The 19,989-nt window shown below is 35.6% G+C and overlaps 1 protein-coding gene across 2 annotated transcripts in view; it reads left to right on the forward strand.

Annotated features, from left to right (window-relative positions):
- Window positions 1-19,989, forward strand: part of ORC5 (origin recognition complex subunit 5) — a 77,472-nt gene that overhangs the window by 18,870 nt on the left and 38,613 nt on the right. For both annotated transcript variants that reach the window (XM_018068205.1, XM_018068206.1), the window contains exons 4-12: window positions 1,948-2,145; window positions 5,565-5,639; window positions 7,951-8,062; window positions 8,426-8,556; window positions 10,282-10,330; window positions 10,878-10,968; window positions 13,186-13,238; window positions 15,396-15,508; window positions 18,732-18,779. In XM_018068205.1, the coding sequence (XP_017923694.1) occupies window positions 1,948-2,145; window positions 5,565-5,639; window positions 7,951-8,062; window positions 8,426-8,556; window positions 10,282-10,330; window positions 10,878-10,968; window positions 13,186-13,238; window positions 15,396-15,508; window positions 18,732-18,779 (870 nt within the window). The remainder of the gene's footprint in view (window positions 1-1,947; window positions 2,146-5,564; window positions 5,640-7,950; window positions 8,063-8,425; window positions 8,557-10,281; window positions 10,331-10,877; window positions 10,969-13,185; window positions 13,239-15,395; window positions 15,509-18,731; window positions 18,780-19,989) is intronic.

The raw sequence follows: 19,989 nt of genomic DNA on the forward strand, positions 1-19,989 counted from the left end.
CACGCAGGATCACTCTCGAGGAGAAAAGGCAACGCAGAAAGAATCGTGTTCTGCAGAATACACCATCTAAGGAGTCTTTCTGCTGTGCCTTTTGCAATCGGATATGTCTGTCTCGTATTGGCCTCATAAGTCACCAACGTGCCTGTAACAAATGTGGTTAGAGCCACCCAAATCGTTCGCGAAGCCCAGCCATGAGTTATCTTGAGGAATGATGTAGAGAGCCATGGCCATAAGTCCACATCAATCCCTCTCTGGTCAGTGCTGGCTAAATACTTAAGCACTGGGTTCTTGCCACTTCCGTGGCCCTTCTTTTTCTGTTAGTGAATGTGTATGTTCGTGCTAGTTTTATCCTCTGTTGTAATGTTTCCCAAAACATGTTATAAAGTCCATCTAAGTTGAAGAATGTCATCACAGAAATTTCCATTTAAACCTGTTAATGTTAGTGTTTTTGTCAGTCAAGAACTTCAGGGATTTTAAATCCAATGACAGGTGCCTACTTTATGCTTAAACCATGAATTTCTACTTGTGTGTTCTCATAGCCCTGATGCTTTTGGCTCATCTAGAGTGCACTTATCTGCAGGACTGGGTTTTATGCAGAAGCCCCCCTCATTAAAAATTCTGCAGAGGGAGAAGAGCACAAGATGGGGGTTATTATCCTCTTCCATGCAGTGTCCTTTCATGCAGTGCTCGTAGCACTGTGCTACCCACTTGCAGCATATCCAAAGATGTGGCCTGGCCCTGGCAAGCAGTAGGATTTAAGCAGCAACTCTCTCTACAGAACTTCCTTTTGCCAAGTATAGGTGTCTCCTATGTTATGTGGTGGTGTGAATCACATCTGAGACACTCAGCATTCCTTCTGCTATGGAGGTGCAGCACTTTGAATAGCTGCTTTGGGACATATAGCCCCTTTCTTTTAATGGTGTTCAGAGTCATAAAAACAGCTTTTTATTGCATGCTGTGTGAGTGGATTGCCAGCATGTACCCACACCTCCCCACATCTGCTGAATCACATGCCATATATTGTATTTTACACAGAAAGACTGGATTGAAGTACTTGTGGTTGTGGTTTGTTTTTTTTGGTTTTTTGGGTTTTTTTTGTTATAGACAAACACATTCCTGCATCCGAGTGACTAATGTTTTCCAGAGGTTTTAATGTTAAGTGTGAAAAAGACCATATGCCTTACCAGAGATTATGGAGCTATGCAGATAAACTATTTCTGAAAAACAGAAATATTATCTTTTTTTGCCTTATGTAGGTTTGAATACTGGTACTATTTTTTAGTTTGTAGTGTCTTCTATTTAAAGGCAAATTACAGTAGCTTTTCAATATTATTAAGTCAGTACTTACAATGTATCTCATACTCTGTTTTTTTCACAAGCTCTTTGCTCTGCAAAGATCTGGTTTTCTAAAAATGTTCTGCACAATCATGCTGAACACGAGTCTAATGTAGAAACTCATAGTTTATATTTGTATGCATTGAATGCCAAAAACATTCAGAGTAATTCTAGGGAGTGTACTCCTAGATTACTCTCTTTGTAATATGTTTGACACATCTGTGTTATCTAGACGTAATTTGTAGTGGACCATTTTACTGTAATGTGTTACAATTGTCTAAATTTCTTTGAACTAAATGCTGTTTGGTTTTCTTTTTATGTGTTGCTCACAGTTTTTAAACATAGTTAAAAGATATACGTTGTGTTTCAGTTTTTAAACATATTTAGAAGATACACTGTTCCATTTGAAGATACATCACATCTGTCTTCACTTTGTGATAGATAATATTTTGACTAGGTACATAATTGATTATGTCTTTTTTTACAAGCTTTTTTGGTTTATGCTTTATTTTCTGTTTCATTGATTGTGTCATCCAGAAGAGAAAAGTGATTCTGGAGTGTTTACACTGAAAAAGCCAAATAAAGTTGTATCGTTTTTTTTATCCTCCTCAGCTTCCTCATGTGTTTGTGAACTGTGTGGAATGCTTTACATCACGACTTCTTTTAGAAGAAATTCTCATCCAGTTGCAAAGCTGTTCTTGTGAGACAGAACCAACCTCTCCTGTGCCTTGCGATACTTTCAATGACTTTGTACGTCTGTTTAAACAGGCTCTTGTGAGTCGAGAGCTTCAAGATCAAACATTGTACATTGTAAGTAATTTAATTTTGATGTCCAGTTTTGTTCCTGTTAAGAGGGAGTAAGTAATTGTTATTGGTAATTTGTATGTGAAATGTGTGCCTTATAGAACAGTTTTCACAAAATTTCTGCATAGACCTCATTCAGAATCTGTTGGTAGTGGTTGGACTCTTTCAGTTGGTTTACAGGCTTTAGAGGAGGTTCTTTTTTTTTCCTGCTTTCAGAATTTTTTATACACAATAACTCTGTAGCATAACTAACAACATAAATTATACCTCACATTTAAGTTGGGGATGTAATAGTGTTACAGAGTATTTAAATACAGAGAGCCTGAATTTGTTTTGTTATTAGTAAGTCATGCATATCTGTTTCCTTGTGAAAACAGCTTCACAAATGAGAAAGCAAAGGTCGGGAATAGGGCAGAAGGGACTTATGGAGTATGCAAATGACAAGGCTTGGTTGGCTAGAATAGGTTCAAGTTAGAACTTATATTAAGGAACTAAAATGTATAACTTCCTCTGTAAAAGTGCTTTTGAGATCTTACTTCTTCAACTACACTTGTGGCCCTCAGAGGCAAGAACTGTAGTTTTAAAGTTAAGATGGAAAAAAAGACTGCAATGAAAAAAAATGATGATATACTCAAAGGGAATAAACAGGCAGACTGCAGGAAAAATTATCAGATTTTAGATTGCAGGAATGATTGAATCAATGTATTACTAGAAGTTAGGATTTGGGGTTTTTTTAACTGTGATAATCTTAACTACATAAAGGAGTATAACAGCATTTATTGTACCAGGAGATGAACGTAGGAAAGACATTTCAGTCATACAAGAAGTCTGATGAAAGGACAATATGAAGGCCATAATATTAGTGATGTGTAAATGAATGTATACATTGTGGACCTGCAGAAGATATGGACTGACATTTCAGGCCAGTTTTAAAAGAGGTGAAATTGATTGTTTAAGAAAACATGAAGGTGGTTCAAGATTGAAAGCTTAATGACCCTGGTAATCGCTCTACATGTTTCTCACAGCAATTGATGTCCCCATAATGCTTTGGGGTTTTTTTGCGGTCAGACAAGAAGTCCATAATTATACTGATCATGCTTCATTCTGTTTCACAGGTTACAGTTGAATAAGTTTCATTTCCATTTCAAAATACTTAACCACTGAGTTAAATAACTTCATATTATGTCTAGTGGAAACAGTACTATCTCATAGTTTCCTACAGGTCACAAAGTTATTACATTTTACATACTTCTTAGAAATTGAATGAAGGAAAAAATGTACCACCAACACTTAAAACAGATAAGTTATAAATAGACAATTTAATTTACCATCACAAAAGTGGTATTGACATTCTTCAGCAATTCCATAAGGAAAAAATTTATAATAACCTTTAGTGAGTTTCACAAAATACTTTTTATACTACAATTTTACTTTCAAATTAGTATTTGGATTAAAAAACTGTTCTACATCAGTAAAGAATTCTTCATGTATACTATATAAATTGGCATCACTCAGAAAATTAGAAAGTTCTTGAACAATTGGTTAAAGAAAACAAACCATTAAATAACTGTAAAGGTTCAGTTGTATTATGAAAATAGTTGTTGCATCAGAAGAATTAAGTATGAAATTAGTGTTTCAGTTCCCTTCTGCATGGGAACAGACAGGAATGGGAGAAATCAATTCATGTTTATTAACCTACATTATCTGGATTTATTGTAGAGTGTTTTAAACTGAGGCTGATGGAAGGACCAGCATGCTGGTAACATAAACTGACAATGCTAACTTACTCTAATTTCAGTTGTAAATAATGTACTATTTCAGCTCAATTAACTCAGAGTAAATTAAGATAAATGTTTACTTTCAAGCAAAGAGTCCTTAATGTTTCTCTTAACCCGAGTATGGGTGCTGAATGCTTGTGATTACTTATGCAAAATGAATTTATTCATTTTAACTACCTGAAAAATTGGAGTAGATATAACTTGTAGTCATTCAGACATTTACAATATTTAGCACTTTACAGAAGTAACAAGCTACTGTTTTTAATGTAAATGAACAGCCAGTTCTAAATGTATAGTTGTTTTAAAAAATTGAAGGGTGACAAGTCTGTATTGACACTAAAGAATAAAGCGTAGACTCATAGGCCTGGGGGTTGACTGTTTCTGTGAACCATTTGACATACTCCACAAGCCAGGGTCACAGTATACTTTCTGCTGTAGAAACTGTAGTTTGTTTCCCATTTAACTAAAAAGTATGATCCACTTAGGTCAAGACCTTTAAGCTTTGTGTTTGGTAGCTGCATGTCACAGGGTCCAATAAGCAGTATTTTATTAGTAAAAATATATAGCTTCTATTTGGTCAGTTGTGTGGTGTAGTCTTCATTCCTGAAGTCATTTATTATATGAGCTAAATACAGATGTCAATATAAAGTCATATATTGTATTGTAGTTTTAAATAAATTCCCAAGAAGTGTGAGATATTGTTGCAGAGATACTGCTCCTCCAGGTTGTATGGTGGGATTTTTAAATAATATTTTCATGAAATGCTTGGTTGTCCACATAAAATTCTTTTCCTTACTGTGGGCAACAGAATATGTAATAGGATAGAAAAATATAATTTTCTAGGGGCCTAGAGTTTTTCTTTCAACAGCAGTAATTCAAAAGAAGTAATGAACTTCAGAATTTAGATTTATATTGCAAGTAGTAAATAAACCACAGAAGATGTCTTTCTATTCTCTTTTTTCATTCTTGTCAAGATTTTAAGTGTACTGAGAATACACATTGTTTTTGCCAGAGGATAACCATGCATGTTTTCGTACTTCTGTTTTTATTCTCCAGGCTCCAGGATGTTAATTTAGCTTAAAGTGTTTCCTTTTTAAGCTGTACATGTTACATATCTGTTGCTGCTATGTGAGGTTTGCATGCAGTAAATCCTCTAATTTTCTAGGCTGCAAACTATGACAAGAAAAGTTTCTCTCAAAATTCAGTTCAGTGAATTCCAGATGATAGCTAATTTCTTCTAAAATATCAGCTCTTACTCGTTTGTGAAAAATAATTCCATAGTGGGAAAAGATAACTCTCCTAGAGTAAGCTTGTGGTTACAGTGCTACAGTACTATGTGTAAGTTTGAAAAAATAATAAGAATTTTGGGCAAAAATTGAGCTTTGAATGGTTGATAATGATATCATGACTTTGTCAGTGGTATTTCTGACTGGTATACTTGAGTATTAATTCTCACTGCCATAAGGCATGAGAATGTTGCTTTCCTGGGGATTGTATCTTTTTTTGGATGCAGAACTGCTTGGGCTTCCTGGCAGCACATTTGAAGCAATAATCTCTCCAATTCAGTTTCCAGCACCTAAGAATTAATTTTAAGTCCGTATTAGAGTGGAAGTCGACATTGTCTGTATCATATTGTTTTGTTAAAAGGTACTGGATAGAGCAGAACAACTGAGGGAAATGGAAGCAAACATCCTGCCAGCATTTCTTAGGCTTCAAGAGTTAGTAAGTATCTGGAAAAATATGTATGTGTCCTGTGTATTGAAAGTAATTGAACATGTGGTATCTGTCCATCTAGGCTCACAGATAAAGATAACAATTCCTTAGAGAAGAAAAGTTGCAAAATTAACCCTTACCCCCCAAAAACAGTGATCAAAACTAGAAACCAAACCAGAATTTAGACACTGTCAGGTTTTTATTACACTTTTTCTTTAATTGGATTTAATGGTATATTATTTTACAATATCTGATGTGTTGTAGATTCTTTTGAGGCTGGTGTCAGATACATGCTGCCTTTTCTACATTACTTTTTTATTTTTAAGAATGAGATTTTCAGTAGACTACCAGTTACTTTGGGTGGAGCTGCACAGCTCAGCAGCTGTGAATGTGTTGGTAGAGAGTTTTTTACACTTCTTCTGGAATTGCACTGCAGTGAGTTTCTGATTGGAGTAAACCATTGTGTGTCTCCCTTTCTCACTTCTGAAGCAGCCAAGCTTTTTGCCTTGGAATAAGGAAAAATGGTGCATTCTCTGAAAAGAAGCTGAAGACAAAACCAGAAGATGCTGTTACTTTGAAAGGTCTGAACATCTAAAGAGCTGAAATTATACTTATCTCGAGACTTTTGTGTGGTGCTCTAAATCTTCTGGTGACACTGATTCTCTGTTTACTGAATGAAGACTGATTCACAGCTGTATTCTTAATCCTGGCAGCTGGTGCATTTTCTGGGTCTTTTTGTCTGTTCTGGCCATGCTCTGGACTTTACTGCTCTTGAAGCAGAAACAACCTGTTCTGCAGAGAAAAGCTTGGATCTATGATTGCTGTTCAGGGACCAAAAAACCATAGACTAAGACTTAAATATGCCAGAGAAACACCCTCAAATTCAAAAGTAACCTCCAAATAAGTTTGTTTCCTGAATGCTGATATTCCAGTTGCTTAAATACTGGATTCTGGACTGAGGCTTTCTAAAGCAGCTTATGTTGCAGAGCAATGTTGGAGGTGCAAATCTACTCCATTGCTTCCTTTCCTGCAGTGAAAGGAGACAAACTGTGAGGATTTCATGGGACTGGAGGATTGCTGATGAAGAATAGGTTATTGGATGCTTGATTTCTGTGAGGATTGTGGTGGGAATTACTTAAGTTTTTCATGTTGGAAGATCAGTCAGGAACTGAACTGAACATACCTTAGTACTTCTGTCAGCTAAAACACTAGATCTGGGAGAGGAGCACCACTGAAAGAAATCCACAGAAAAATACTTTTGTGTTAAAAGGAAAAAAAAGTTCCTTAAAAACAGAGGAAGAAGGAACAGTAAAGAATATGGGTGAGTGCCGCTTGGACAAGAAGTGGGAAGAGTAAGTAAAAGGAGATTCTCCCTCAGTTTCAGGGAAGGGAATAGCATTTAAACTTTTTTTTTCAGGTAATTCACAGCTCATATTCACAGCAGTGTCAATTTAGTCAGGTTCCTTCCTTTTGTTTTATTGAAGTGCCTCAATAGTTTTCAAATGTCTTTCTTGAAGAACCATATTTACAAGCATCTTTTGTTGTGCAGAATTTTTAGTATGGTTGCAAAAACCTTGCAAAAAGGGAGAATGACCCATCATCTTCACAGACAGTTAGTTTTGTACTAAATAGCTAATATTTTGAAGGGTGACCGAAATAAGGAATATTATTTTAATATGAAGTGTTTTGTTACCTACTGACCAAAACATCAAACTCGAGGTAAGTAGTTTGTCAATAAAAACTTGGTGAAAAAGAATATGTTATTATGAACAGTTATTGTTCATAACTAGTAACACAGTTGGGAGAGTAGACAGGTAATACTACATTTTTGTTTTGGGATGTGTGTGTTTGTTTTTAAAGACCAGATTACCTCTAAAATAACATAGAAGAGAGCTTGGTTTCAGAAGTGCTGAGCTTTCTTTTGCTTCTTAACTTTTCCTGTTTGCTCTGAAAATCTGGGTTTAATTACCAAAGTAAAATGCTCTCTTAATTTTGGGAGTAAGGGGTGGAATATATTAGGTATTGTGTAGTACCAGAGCTGTACCACCCCACAGAGCTTATATGTCAGTGAAATGGCAAAGGATGCAGAGAAATATCATATAATTATGAAAATTTGCAAATGTATGAGCTGCTTGATTAGGCCAGCTGAAGCTTTATTACTATGCTAGTAATTTGTATTAAACTGTAAATTTGATGATTTTTGTGGAACAGAAAAGTCACAATAATAATTTTTCTCATTGATGCTGTAACATGCACTGTTATTTTGTTCTTTCTGTGCCTGTTGCTCTCTCTTTTAATTTTTTTTCTCCTGCCTCTACAGACTGACAGTAATGTGACAGTTGTCCTGCTCAGTGAAATAGTGTGGGAACTGTTCCGTCCAAACGTGGGATGCTTTGATCCACTCACTTTGTATTTTCCTGATTACAGCATAGGTAAACTAATTCTTAAATCTGCTTTTTGAGGATTGTATAATACTTGGTCAGAGCACATTCAAAAGTTTTTTCCATGTCTATCAGTGGGCCTTTTGCAGAATCCAGAATATGTAATAGCTACTGGAATGTAAAAGTCTGTATTCACACAGCCTCCAAAAGAGTTGTCTATTTCCACTTGCCAGAACATCTCAAAGTAATGTTTTGGTTCCATTGTATTTGCTGGTTCTTTAAAGCAGTATGGTTTTTGGTGGGTTTTGTTGGGGTGTTTTTAAGTGATGATTATAGTTTGTTTTTCCGCTTTTAAGAGGTGGTCAGGTTATTAAGTTGGCTTTAAATAAGCAAAATTTTTTTTTGTTTAAACAGGACATCTGCAGAAGATCTTGTCTCAGAATCATCCCCCAGAATATACTGCAGATTTCTATGCTGCATATATCAATATTCTGCTTGGTGTCTTCTACATGGTTTGTAGGGACCTGAAAGAACTTCGGCATCTGGTGAGATGAGCTTCTTTAGAGTTGCTGTTTTGGTTTGGGGTGTCTTCTGCCAAATGAACTCTGAAAGTCTAGATTTATTGTTGAATATGGACAAAAAGAAAATCAGAGAATCATAGAATGGGTTAGATTAGAAGGGGCTTTTAAAGGTTATCTAGTCCAGCCCCTCTGCCATGAACAGGGACACCTTACACTAGACCAGGTTGCTCAAAGCTCCCATCCATCCCGGCCTTGAACACTTGCAGGGATGGGGCGTTCACAGTGTCTCTTGGCAGCCTGTTTCAGTGTCTCACCACCCTCACTGTAAAAAATTTCTTCTTTATATGTAATGTAAATCTGTTCTCTAAGAATGTGTTAGCTCAAAATGCAGTTTCCCTAGAAATCCACAACAAAGGTTGCAGTTGTACAGGTGGCTGTAAAGGGCTTCCAGTGCTGTGTGGTTTTCTCGTAACAGATTGATGGTATTTGGAAAAAGGAGTTTTAACCATATGTCAATTGAATAATGTAATAGTAAACAAACTTAAGAGAAGAAAAATGACAGTTACTTGATGGTGGCCTTTGCATAAGAAAAGCTTAATAACAGTAACAAGTAATTAGCTCATCAGATTATTATATAAGTAACTATACTCCATACGGGGAAATTTTACAAATGGCCAGTGAACAAATCAGTGCTAAAGAAATGATCTGAATGTTCTGCCTCCATTTCCCTTGCTGCACTTCAGCTGAACTTACCTATTAACCATACAGGTTTTATATTTAAATGAGGTTGCTGGAGACACAAGTAGAAACCAGGGTCACAGTTCTTGCAGACTGTACTTGAGTGGCTCTGCTTATGAGAATTTCGTTAGCTTTAGATGCTCTGTTTGTGTGTTTGTATGTATTATGAAAATACATACTCAATTGGACCCAAAATTCTTTTTGTGAGAGAGACAAGTCTCTTCTCTAGAAGATAGTGACAGACACGTACAACTGCTGTAGGCTTCTGAACAACTCTTTGCTGTCTAGTACAGACTCAAAATGTGTATGCCATTATGTGTGATTATTAATAATACATTCTGGAATTTTATTAGATTTGTATGTGGAAGTTACTGCATTGAGTTTTGTATACTAGCACAGAGATTTATTAAAATGTAGTGGAACAAAAGGAGAATGAAATCTGAGGATTGTTATTTTATGAAATTCTGTGTGATATTGATTTAAGCATTTTCTAGATTACAGTGTGGTCAAAAGTTTCTCTTACCTTAGGCAAAAGGAGTTTGTTTGAATATGGAATGTGTTAGCAGGTTTTTTTATGGTTGCTTGTTTTTTTCAAATAAATAATTTTTGCTTGTGTGTCTGTATGTGTGGCCTACTGCAGAACATGCTGAACTGCTCCTGGAATAGAAAGTTTTTTCTGAAAATGAAGGGAGTAAAAAAAGTTTGAAAACGTTTTTATTGCATTTATCATGTTAAATAAATATGTTACTTTAAAAAAAAATAGCAGCCCCTGAGTAAACAGATTTTGCTGAGCTCAAGTAACCTGTGATAAATTACTTGTGTTTGTATTTTAAGGTATAGAAATGTTGCCATGTTTTACAGTATATTGTTTCTGATCAGGTGGCATAATTATTGACTGAAAAAGAATTTGTTGGTTTTGCAAAGGAATGATTTACTCTGCTAGTTATATTCCGTAGCTGGATCAGATATATGGTGCCTTTTTAATAAATTTAATTCTTTTTCTTTCTGTAGGCAGCGCTTAACTTTTCTAAGTACTGTGAACCAGTGGTCAGAGGGGAAGGTAAGCCTCTGTCTTTTATTTGAGTGAGTGTCTGAGAGAGCAGGTGCTGTTCTGTGGGTTTTGTGGAGGGCTTTGCCTTGATCTGCACTGTGTTGTGACACAGTGGTTTCTTGGGTCACAATAGCATTGCTTATTCCAGTTGCACCCAGCCAGAAGCATTTGCAGCAGAAGCAGTAGATGGTATTTGGTGGTGGTTTTTTTAGGAAACAGAAGTTGAAATACCATGAAAACTTTCCTCCCCCCCCGTAAATCCTTCTCTCTCAGCCACCAGGACCTCTGCAAAGTAATGGGGTAAGTAAATTCTCTGTCAAGGCTAAGAGGAGAAACTGGGAGGAGAGGTTCTGTCAAACTGACCCAGATTGTCTTGGAAGAGCCACAGAGAAACAGCCTTGCATGGCAGCATATGCTTGCTGGATGGGTGGTGATCATCCTAAAGCAGAGTCAGCATATTTGACCGTGTCATTCCTGTGACTGTTCAGGTGTCAGGGATGAGTTTTAGTGTTGTGTGAGTTAAGTGTTTAACAGAGTTGATTCTGGCTTGGTGCAGCAAATGAACGTGACACCCGCAAACTCTGGAAAAATATTGAACCTCATCTGAAGAAGGCAATGCAGACTGTTTACCTCCGGGAAATATCCAGGTAATTTGGGGGGCAAGGGCTTGTTTGCTTTGCTGAGGTTGCTGTTTCTAACAAGCTTCCTCTAAGTATTTCTCAATTATGTTTTGTACCTAGTGTTTCTTTTTTGCTAAATGTAATCTTTTTTCTTTAATGTGTATTTCTTTCTTGCCATCTACTGTTAGAAGTAGTGTATCTCGGAAGGAAGTTTGAACAACATGGCGTTTGTAGCATATAATATATTCAGTGAGTAAAGCAGTGGCAGCAGGTTGTGTTCTGCTTTTCAGTGATGACCATACAGATCCATTTTCTGGAACATGTGAAGCTGCCAAGCATGGGAATCCATCGCCACAGTATACAGGCACAGTTTAAAACACACTTGTAAAGTTGGCTCGGCAGATCCTCACTGTACCAAGGATGCATGCAAGCCACAGAATTCTTGAATCATTACAGATTTTGAATATCTGTGTTTCTTAGCTTTGTGTAAGGAGCTAGGTTGATTTGTTTACTGTGCTTTCTTATTTTCTTTTCCAAAGGCAACATTTTTCTTACATGGAGTTGCTGTTTTTGACAGCATTAAAAGCTCATATCCTGCTAATGGGCTGTTTCTCTTGGTAGATTCCTTGTTTATTTTTGTAAGTTGACAGACTGCTAGAGAAAAAAGATGGTGGTGTTCATTTTCAGTGCTAATAATTGGCTTAGATTTAATTTTTTCTCCATCTGTAAGATGATGATTCTGATACACCATGTAAAGAGAGATAATTTAGTATAGCTTGATTTCTTTATCTTGATAAAAGCATACTGATTTCTTTCCTTTGAATGTCATTGAGGCCATAGAGTATTCTGGTGACTGAGCCTTAGTGTGTAGTAGAAGTCTTTGCTAATGTTGTAGAAAAGCGATCGTGCCTTCAGAAAGAAAATTGATTTTACTTTGTACAAGCTTGACTTCACAGTACAACAAGGCATTTTTCTGTTTGCCTCAAATATTTATTTATATTCAATATTGATCTTCATTACACAGTCTACTCAGGATCTTCCTGACTTTTTACACTGTGTAATTGCTTACTCTAATTAGGGTGTAATAAAGGATTATGATACAAATGAGCTTACGAATTGTTTCCAAATAACTAATTTCCCTCTTTACAGTTTTCTTTGATTATAAATTTGAGCTTAACTGGGTTTTTATTAGAAATTTCAGCTTTCTGTATAATAATTCTAGAATTTACCTCTGTGTACCAGTAAATGCTTGAGGAATTGAAATCAGTGTATCAGTTTTTCTGGCCACAGAACTGTGATTACTCTGGATTTTTCTTGAAGCTGTAATTTATAGCAGCAGAACTTTGCTATCAGCTGTTGTGCTACATGAACTGAGATGAAAATGAACTTTTTTTTTTTCCTGCCAGTAAAGCAGATGTTGGATAAAACCCAATCTCATTGATGATTCGGTTGGTCATTGATTATAATTTGAGTATTACCTGAGCTGTCATTACACTGTTTTCATAAGTCATATGGTTGATAAACCCTGTTCATAAAGAAGTTTAAAAAGCAAACCAAAACAGCACTGGTGCTCTAACAACTGTTTGGTTTTTTTAATTCCTTTGTGGTATACAAAATGATCCAAAATATGAAATTTTGACCAATGTTATTCCTTAAGGGAAGTTTTTAAAGTACAATTTTTTTCCTATTGTTTAGTAAAACACCAAACTGCTTGCAGGCATTTTTCACTGACAGAATGATCCAGTTGGATGTCTTCAGAGTTTTTCAGAGAAGAATGAATATTGCTTTGGATTTTACATAAACTTCAAAGTTACATTATGAAGTAATTATAGTATTGTTCTCACAAACATAAACAGTTATTAAGCAGCTTAAAAAAATCAAAACTGTTGGTGTTTTTACTTTTTATCCAATTCTGCATTATTCTTGAAACTTGGAGAGTTATTGATACTTGCTCACTGGTGGTAGTTGGATGGAAAGAAGTTGGTATTTTACAATTAGCTTTTTTACTTTTGTACCTTAATGTAATGTTATTTTTTGCCTTTTTTGCTTTTCAAGCACACATAGTCTACACATTATTGAAACTTATGTGTGAGGTAGTAAGACTTCATATTTTTAATTATTCTCTTACTAACTGTACTCTAGCCAGGGTCATGAAATTAAAATATACATATACCAAGCCGGTAGTTTTCTCTAAAAGACTAACAAATACTTAGTCTTCATTTATTTGCATTGTCTGCCTTTTAGCTCACAGTGGGAGCGCTTGCAGCATGATGGTGGAGAACCTGGGCAGTTGAAAGGTATCAAATACATTAATTCTGTGGGGCCTTGTAATGTGAAATGTGGGCTTTTCAATTTGTCTTGGTTGTTATTATCTGAGGATGTGTGAATGAAACGACACAGGTGAGGCCACCTGTCAGTACTCAGTTACAGTTCCAGGTGATCATGTTTTTTGAGAAGGTGTTCTACAAAGGACTATTGCTATTTTTCCCCTTGCCATAAATCCTGGGAGTAATCTTCCCTAAGATCCTTTGTGTGTAGAAGCAGACTTCATATGTAAGAATGGATGAGGAATAGGCTGACCCCTGATGGTCAAAGCTCCGTGTGCCAACTGGAGGCACACGTGTGTCCAAGTGGGAAGAAGAGAATGTTATATCTGGTGCCTTGCACAGGATTAACACATTCCTAAACAAAGCAGCTGCCCTGTGTCCTGATTTCTTGGCAAAGAGAAATGTTAGCATCGCCAGCATTCTCTCTGTTCTTTCCTGGGATGTGTGCAGCTTTGTTAATTTTATACATCAGGCAGGCTGGAAAGTCAAATCTCAATATATCTGTCAGCCTTCATTTACAATTTAGGAAGGAATACTAAAATATTTTCCTGGAGATGTCATTTAGTCATGGTCTTTTGATCAGTTTGTAGTTTTATCTTACTATTTTTTTTTTATCTTACTATTTTTCATCACGTAATTTCTTCAATAGATAATAGGTAAAATAGCCACTTATTTTTTAAAATCATGTTATGGTAATTGCAATCATCCAGCTGTTTCCTGTATTTGCTTTATGATCAGTGATTTTCGATGTTGTTGCCCAAAGAAGTTCAATTTAAAGTATTCTTATTAAACTCCCTCCTTCCATGTCCAAATGAGCATGACATACTTTACACCTGGCAACCTCAGAAAGGGAGATTTTATTTAAAATACATTTTCTCAGACTTTTAGGTGTATGTAGTAGGTAAAATTGTCATGTTATTAAACGACATTTGATAATAACATGCTTAAAAAGCAATTATAATAAATGTTACTCTAAGTAAGCAAATAGTTCAGTGTGTGATGCAGTATTGTCTGACCAGAAGAATGGAATAAAAATAGATATTTCTGTGTTAAACTAAATTATCTATGTGTAAGAGTTTATTTGGAGTTGCATTATATAATTAACAGGCAATGCAAAAGAATCTCCTGTAAATTGTAAAAAAATATTGTTCTTTTATGTGTAGACAAGAGGAAATTATTACTAGCTGTCATCTAGGATGCTTCTTGTCACGCTGCAGGCTCTGAATCTTAACTTTTAAACATGTTTTATTCCTTGATCTTGATTTGCTGGTATTTGTGGATTAAAACAAAAGGGTACAGGTGCTTTACAGAAAAACAAACAGTTGAAGTAGAGACCTGTGAGCAAAGAAGGCACAAAGAGACCCTTCAATGGTCTCCATAGTTAGACAACTGATGAATAAGGTGGTTTGATGATCCTATTCTTATGCATAAGGTGTATAAAACAAGAGCAGGGGACTGCAAAGGTAAAAAATACAAAGTAAAAGTAAAAAAGAGGGAAGGCAAATACTCACTAGACCGCAGTTCTTGTGTGTTTTAATGTGTGAAACTTTAATCTTAATTAAGTATACATGTAGCAGGCAAGGTCAACTGGATCAAGTTTAAAATTTTTAAGACGTTTTCTGTAGGAAATAAAGCAGTGGCTGAAAATTCTGAGATGAACTGTTTTTCAGAAGTGCAGCACTGCTGCATTCCTTACCATGCTAACCCCATTCCTGGGTGAGCTGTTTGGCCCAGTCTGGAGCAGTCTGAAGGCTGAATCTTGGAGAAAAGCTTTGAAATTGTATTTAAATACATCTCTTCATCTGCCCTGTTTGCCAGAGGAATTACCTTAAATGAAAGTAGCCTGGAATTACTTATATTTTTTAGGAAGATTTATGAATCTGCAGTGCTTCAAATACAGTTACTGAGATGAGTCCAAAAAGGCTTCAGATTGTTAGTTTTGTTTAGCTTTGTGCCCTTCCCTGAGTTTGTATCTGTGATAAAGGGGTTCAGAAAGTAGCCATACTCAGTTATAGGAGTAGAGCAGGAGAGAAGGAAAAGAAGAAGAATGCAGACAAGTTTAATTTGAAGTTTGTGGGTGTTCAGACTGGGTTTTGATGACTCATAAATTGTTTGTTTATTTTATAGGACTTTCTGCACATACACATGTGGAACTTCCTTATTATTCCAAATTTCTTCTAATAGCTGCTTACCTTGCCTCCTACAATCCTGTTAGGACAGATAAGAGATTCTTTCTTAAGGTAATGAGATTTATTACTTAGTGCTGCTTACTGGATTCCTTCATACTGAATTTCCTAGTTTAAAACTCTTCAGCTGTTCATTTTGAACTGTTTCTGTGTTGCTTCATTCGATTTGATCAGCTGCTTTTCTGTAGATCACATATTGCCATTGGTAATGATCACTTAGTGACTCTAAGGGTCTAATAAACCCAACTTCCTCTTCATGTCAAAATATGTGTAACATAGTTACAGCAGAAGTACTGTGCTTTTGTCAGTTCCTGTAGCTCTTTTTTGAAAATATTTCAGTGGAGTGTCTGCAGTGGCTTGAGGTATAAGCCACACTTAAATTTCCAGGATAAGGTCCAAGCCACAACTGCTGTGGCCTTTAATGGGATAAAATGACATAGTGCATTGCTAACTTATTTATACAGTTTTAAGCTTCTGGAACAGAACCATACAAACAGTTGCTTTTGTAGAAGATGTGGTGCCATTAGCTGGTATGTGTTGTGTTGATACAGTGGTAATACATGTTTTAGGATGAATGTAATGCAATTAGGCTTTTATGCATTTTACCAATTATTACAGTATGTATTGATATATACATTTGTGTGTGAATGTATGGTATTCATGTTGGATTGGTGTAAGCAATTGAAGAAAATGATGGCAAGAGAAATTTGTAAACATAAAATTGTTTGAAAAAACAAAATAAAAAAATAAAACAAAAATAAACAATAAAAAATCATAGATACATTTTGAGAACTTACTGCAGTTCCTAGTGATGATATATTAGTATGGTTTTAGTTTAAATTTAGTTTAGTAAGTTGGTTTTATGTTTCTGATATGATCTTACTGAAAGCTGCAGGTGTTTCACCCTTGTAGTAAATGTAATTAGACAAGTTTTCTTTGTGGGCAAGCTTTGTACTTTTCACTTGGCCGAAGCATTTTCTTACTTAGAGATTTATTTTCTGAGAAAGTGTTTCTGCACAGATTTTTCCATATCAGTCTTGGAACTCAAAGAAACAGGAAATCTTACAAGAGTCAAGTCAGTAAAGCATGTTATCAAAATGTGCCACATCTTTCTTGTTTGTGTTCACTGAACAACCTTCTTGATTTAATTTTTTTCCTTTTTTAGTATCTCTGAGTTAACTTCCACTCTTGCACATGAACCCAACCACACCTTTGTACAATAAACATGAAATTTTTTGAAGCAAGGACCTTGAAGGTATTTCGATCAGTGCTAGCAGGTATTTTCCCCAAGAATGGGTGAAGCAGAAGCTACCATGTTTGCTACATGTGTCATCTGGTAGCAGCAGATCTGAAGTTGAATTTCAGAAATAGCTGCATCTTAAGCCCCAACAAAATCAACACTTTTGGGTGGGGTTTCAGGCCAAGTGTTTTTATGCGTCATGGGAACAGTGGAAAATAGAGTATGGTTTTTATCAGGTTTGTGATGAGATTCAAAGTAGGTTACAGAAAAGTATCTTCTGGAGTGATTTAACTAAGGATTAGTAGACAGCAAAAGGGATGCAAACAAAAAGATGTCCATTGAGCTGCTAATCTGTACTACTCTGTAGGTGCTAGTCTGTACTACAGCTAAAAATAAAATAAGTCACAGTTTGTGGCAGCTTGGAATGCTGACAGCCAGCAAAGCAGGGAAGTGATAATTGGCATCACTGCTATTATGTGAAAATTTGAGCTCTGCAGAAGATTGAGAGAAAAATATGAAGCTGGAAGGTAGTCTTTAAAACAAGAAAGAATAGCAATAGGTATATATGAAGTCTTTAACAGAAAAGAGCATTAAAAGCTAATTGAAAATTAGCTCTGAATTTCATGTTTCTTTGTGCTTGCACAGAAATAAGGCACCTGCTCGCTTGCTTTAAAACACTTTTGATATAACTTAAATACACCATGTGGAGATCCCAGTGTAACCTTTAAAATGCATGAATGGAGTTTGTTGTGATCCATCCCAAGCCTGCTGTGTAACCTCAGGCTTGATCACTTTCCCTTCTTGAAAGGTCACGGTTATCACTGCAGTCTTCTTTTCAAAAGCATGATAAAAAGATTCATTTGCTGTCTCCAAGCATGTGTGATATGTATTAACTGACTGAACCACTTTTTTTTAATCTGACAAGTCACGTAAGGGAAATTAAGCCCTGTCTAATATTAAGCTCTTCAGAAGTCAGTCAAGGGAAGCCACATTTACTGAGATCATTTTGACTGAATATTGAGGGCCACAAGTACTAAGTACAAGATTTTAAATATTATAATGAACTAATAATTCCCTTATTTGAGTTATTTTTTTCCCTGAGTCATTGAGGATGTTTACAAGGTATACTTTATTAATAAAGTATACTTGTCAGGGCTGTGGAAAAACTCATCAGGTGATATTTTGAGAAACAGCACTTAACTGTATTTAAAGAGTATTATACTTGTACCTCTCCACTAATTTTACATCACACTTGTCACCTTTCATGTCTCTCTTGGTCTTTTTTATTTCATTTGTAACATCTTGTTTACTATATTTCTGTCCTTGTCTTGCCCTCACATTTTCAGTTGAGATCCAGGAGCACTTGATTATTTTCTTTGGATAGTCCTTCCGTTCTTAAGACTGCTTTAAAACTGCACCTTTCTAAATGATGTTCTTCTCTTCAACACCCACCCCCCAACCTGCCCTCCTCCTTCCTTTTGTTATTTAGCTCATTCATCTTGAACTATCTTTGTATTGTATTGATTAAATTCCTGGTTGTCATTCTGCCAACTTGTGTACCATCCAAATTCTAAAATGGGGTCAATAAAAGGTGAAAATTCAGATGGATTTTATGCGTGGATAAATTTTAAAAATGAAGAAGCCATCATTTAAAATTTTCTGGAAAGAGAAAGAAACGAAGCATCTTTTTTTTTCATTAGATGATAAAGGATATGAGGAGGATGGTGGTATGAAGTTATATTAAAAACGAATTTTTACCGCCTTTTCTCATCAGTCCCTGATTACATGAGAAAAAAACCTTACGAATATCACCAAAAAATACTAGCATGCTGTGTTTTGGCTTTGCACCACTTGGGACACGTGAAACAAGAAGTAAGGCAAGTGTAATTTTAGTAAGAACAATTGGTAGTAACATCAGAGACAAATACTGGAGATGAAGTAAAGAAGTAGGCCTAGAGTAAAATACTGCCATTTGTGTCATATATATTCTTTGCTGACTGTTTTGATTCCATCTTTGTTCTTGTTGGTTGTTTGCAGCATCATGGGAAAATTAAAAAGACCAATTTTATGAAGAAACATGAGAAGGTATGTATTTTATCTTTCTAAACTGAGCTTGGCAGCAAGTATTTTCTTTCTGCTGTGCTTGTGGTTTAGTATTTCATTTTGTGTCATTGGTTACTGTAGAAACAGCAGAATTGTGTAAATAACAATTATTGGTGTGTTAGTTTTGTGTGATAGAAACTTCTCTGCCATACTCACGTTTTTATTTTATTGAAACTGTAGCATAAAATTGTCTCCTAAAGCCTCATTTTTGTGTGTAACAAACTGTGTTTAATAAAGGTAGTTAAAGACATTATAGGTGGAACAGCCAAATTTCAGAATTTGTCTAAAAAAAAAATTCTGTATTCTTTAAAAAATTATTATAGAAAGAATTCTGTAGTGAGGGAAACAGAAACATAAGGATAAAGTATTGCACTTGTAGTGTTATAACTCATAGTGTTATAAATAAAGACTCATTTCCTTCAGTTGGTGTGACAGTTTATATCAGTATGTCTTCTAAAGACTGATTTACAGATCAGATTCACCCAACTCCAGTGAGTGCCTGCATCTAAAATAGTGTCTTTTTATAGCCAGTGCAGGGCCAGTTGATGCAACCATTGCAGTATAGGGTGTGATTTGGCTCATACTAAAGTAGGTTCTGTGTTCAGTCAGATGAATTGCATCACAAATTGTATTGATAAGATTTCTACTGCCTATAATGGGAATTTAGGAAACTAGCTTGGCTGTCCATACCAACTTGGCAGGAAGCTAACATTAGGTGAAATAAATCCTTCCGTTAAAGTTTAGGTACAGCAAGACTAAATATCTGTTTTGTGATTCTTAACTGTGTTCAGTCCAGTCCAGAGACCATGAGGTTTTTTTAATTAGTAGAAAATGAATCTTGTGAATGAGGTGAAAAAATTTACTTTATCATTCTATTAATTGCTCTGTTGCTGAAAACAGCAGAATTTGTTGGGTTTCTTTGCATGGTTGCCCTGGAACAATGTTTTTCCAGTTTAGTGAAAAGTGAGAGATCTTCCTGGTGAAAGTGTTTTTGCAGGAGTGGACCTTTTCAGATGTCAGTCCATCAGAAGATCAAATGTATTGCTGTGTTTTTTATTGGAAATGAGTTTATCTTGTATATCTGCTTCAGTTTCAGTCTAGAATTTGTTTTGTGTCAGAAATTTCTCTCTTACAACTGAACATGCTTCATGTGTATAGCAACCAGAGAAGTTTGGAAATGCTTTCTGCTAAA

Source organism: Manacus vitellinus, unplaced genomic scaffold (assembly GCF_001715985.3).
Source record: "Manacus vitellinus isolate BGI_N305 unplaced genomic scaffold, ASM171598v3 scaffold_13_pilon, whole genome shotgun sequence".
Taxonomy (NCBI): Eukaryota; Metazoa; Chordata; class Aves; order Passeriformes; family Pipridae; genus Manacus; species Manacus vitellinus.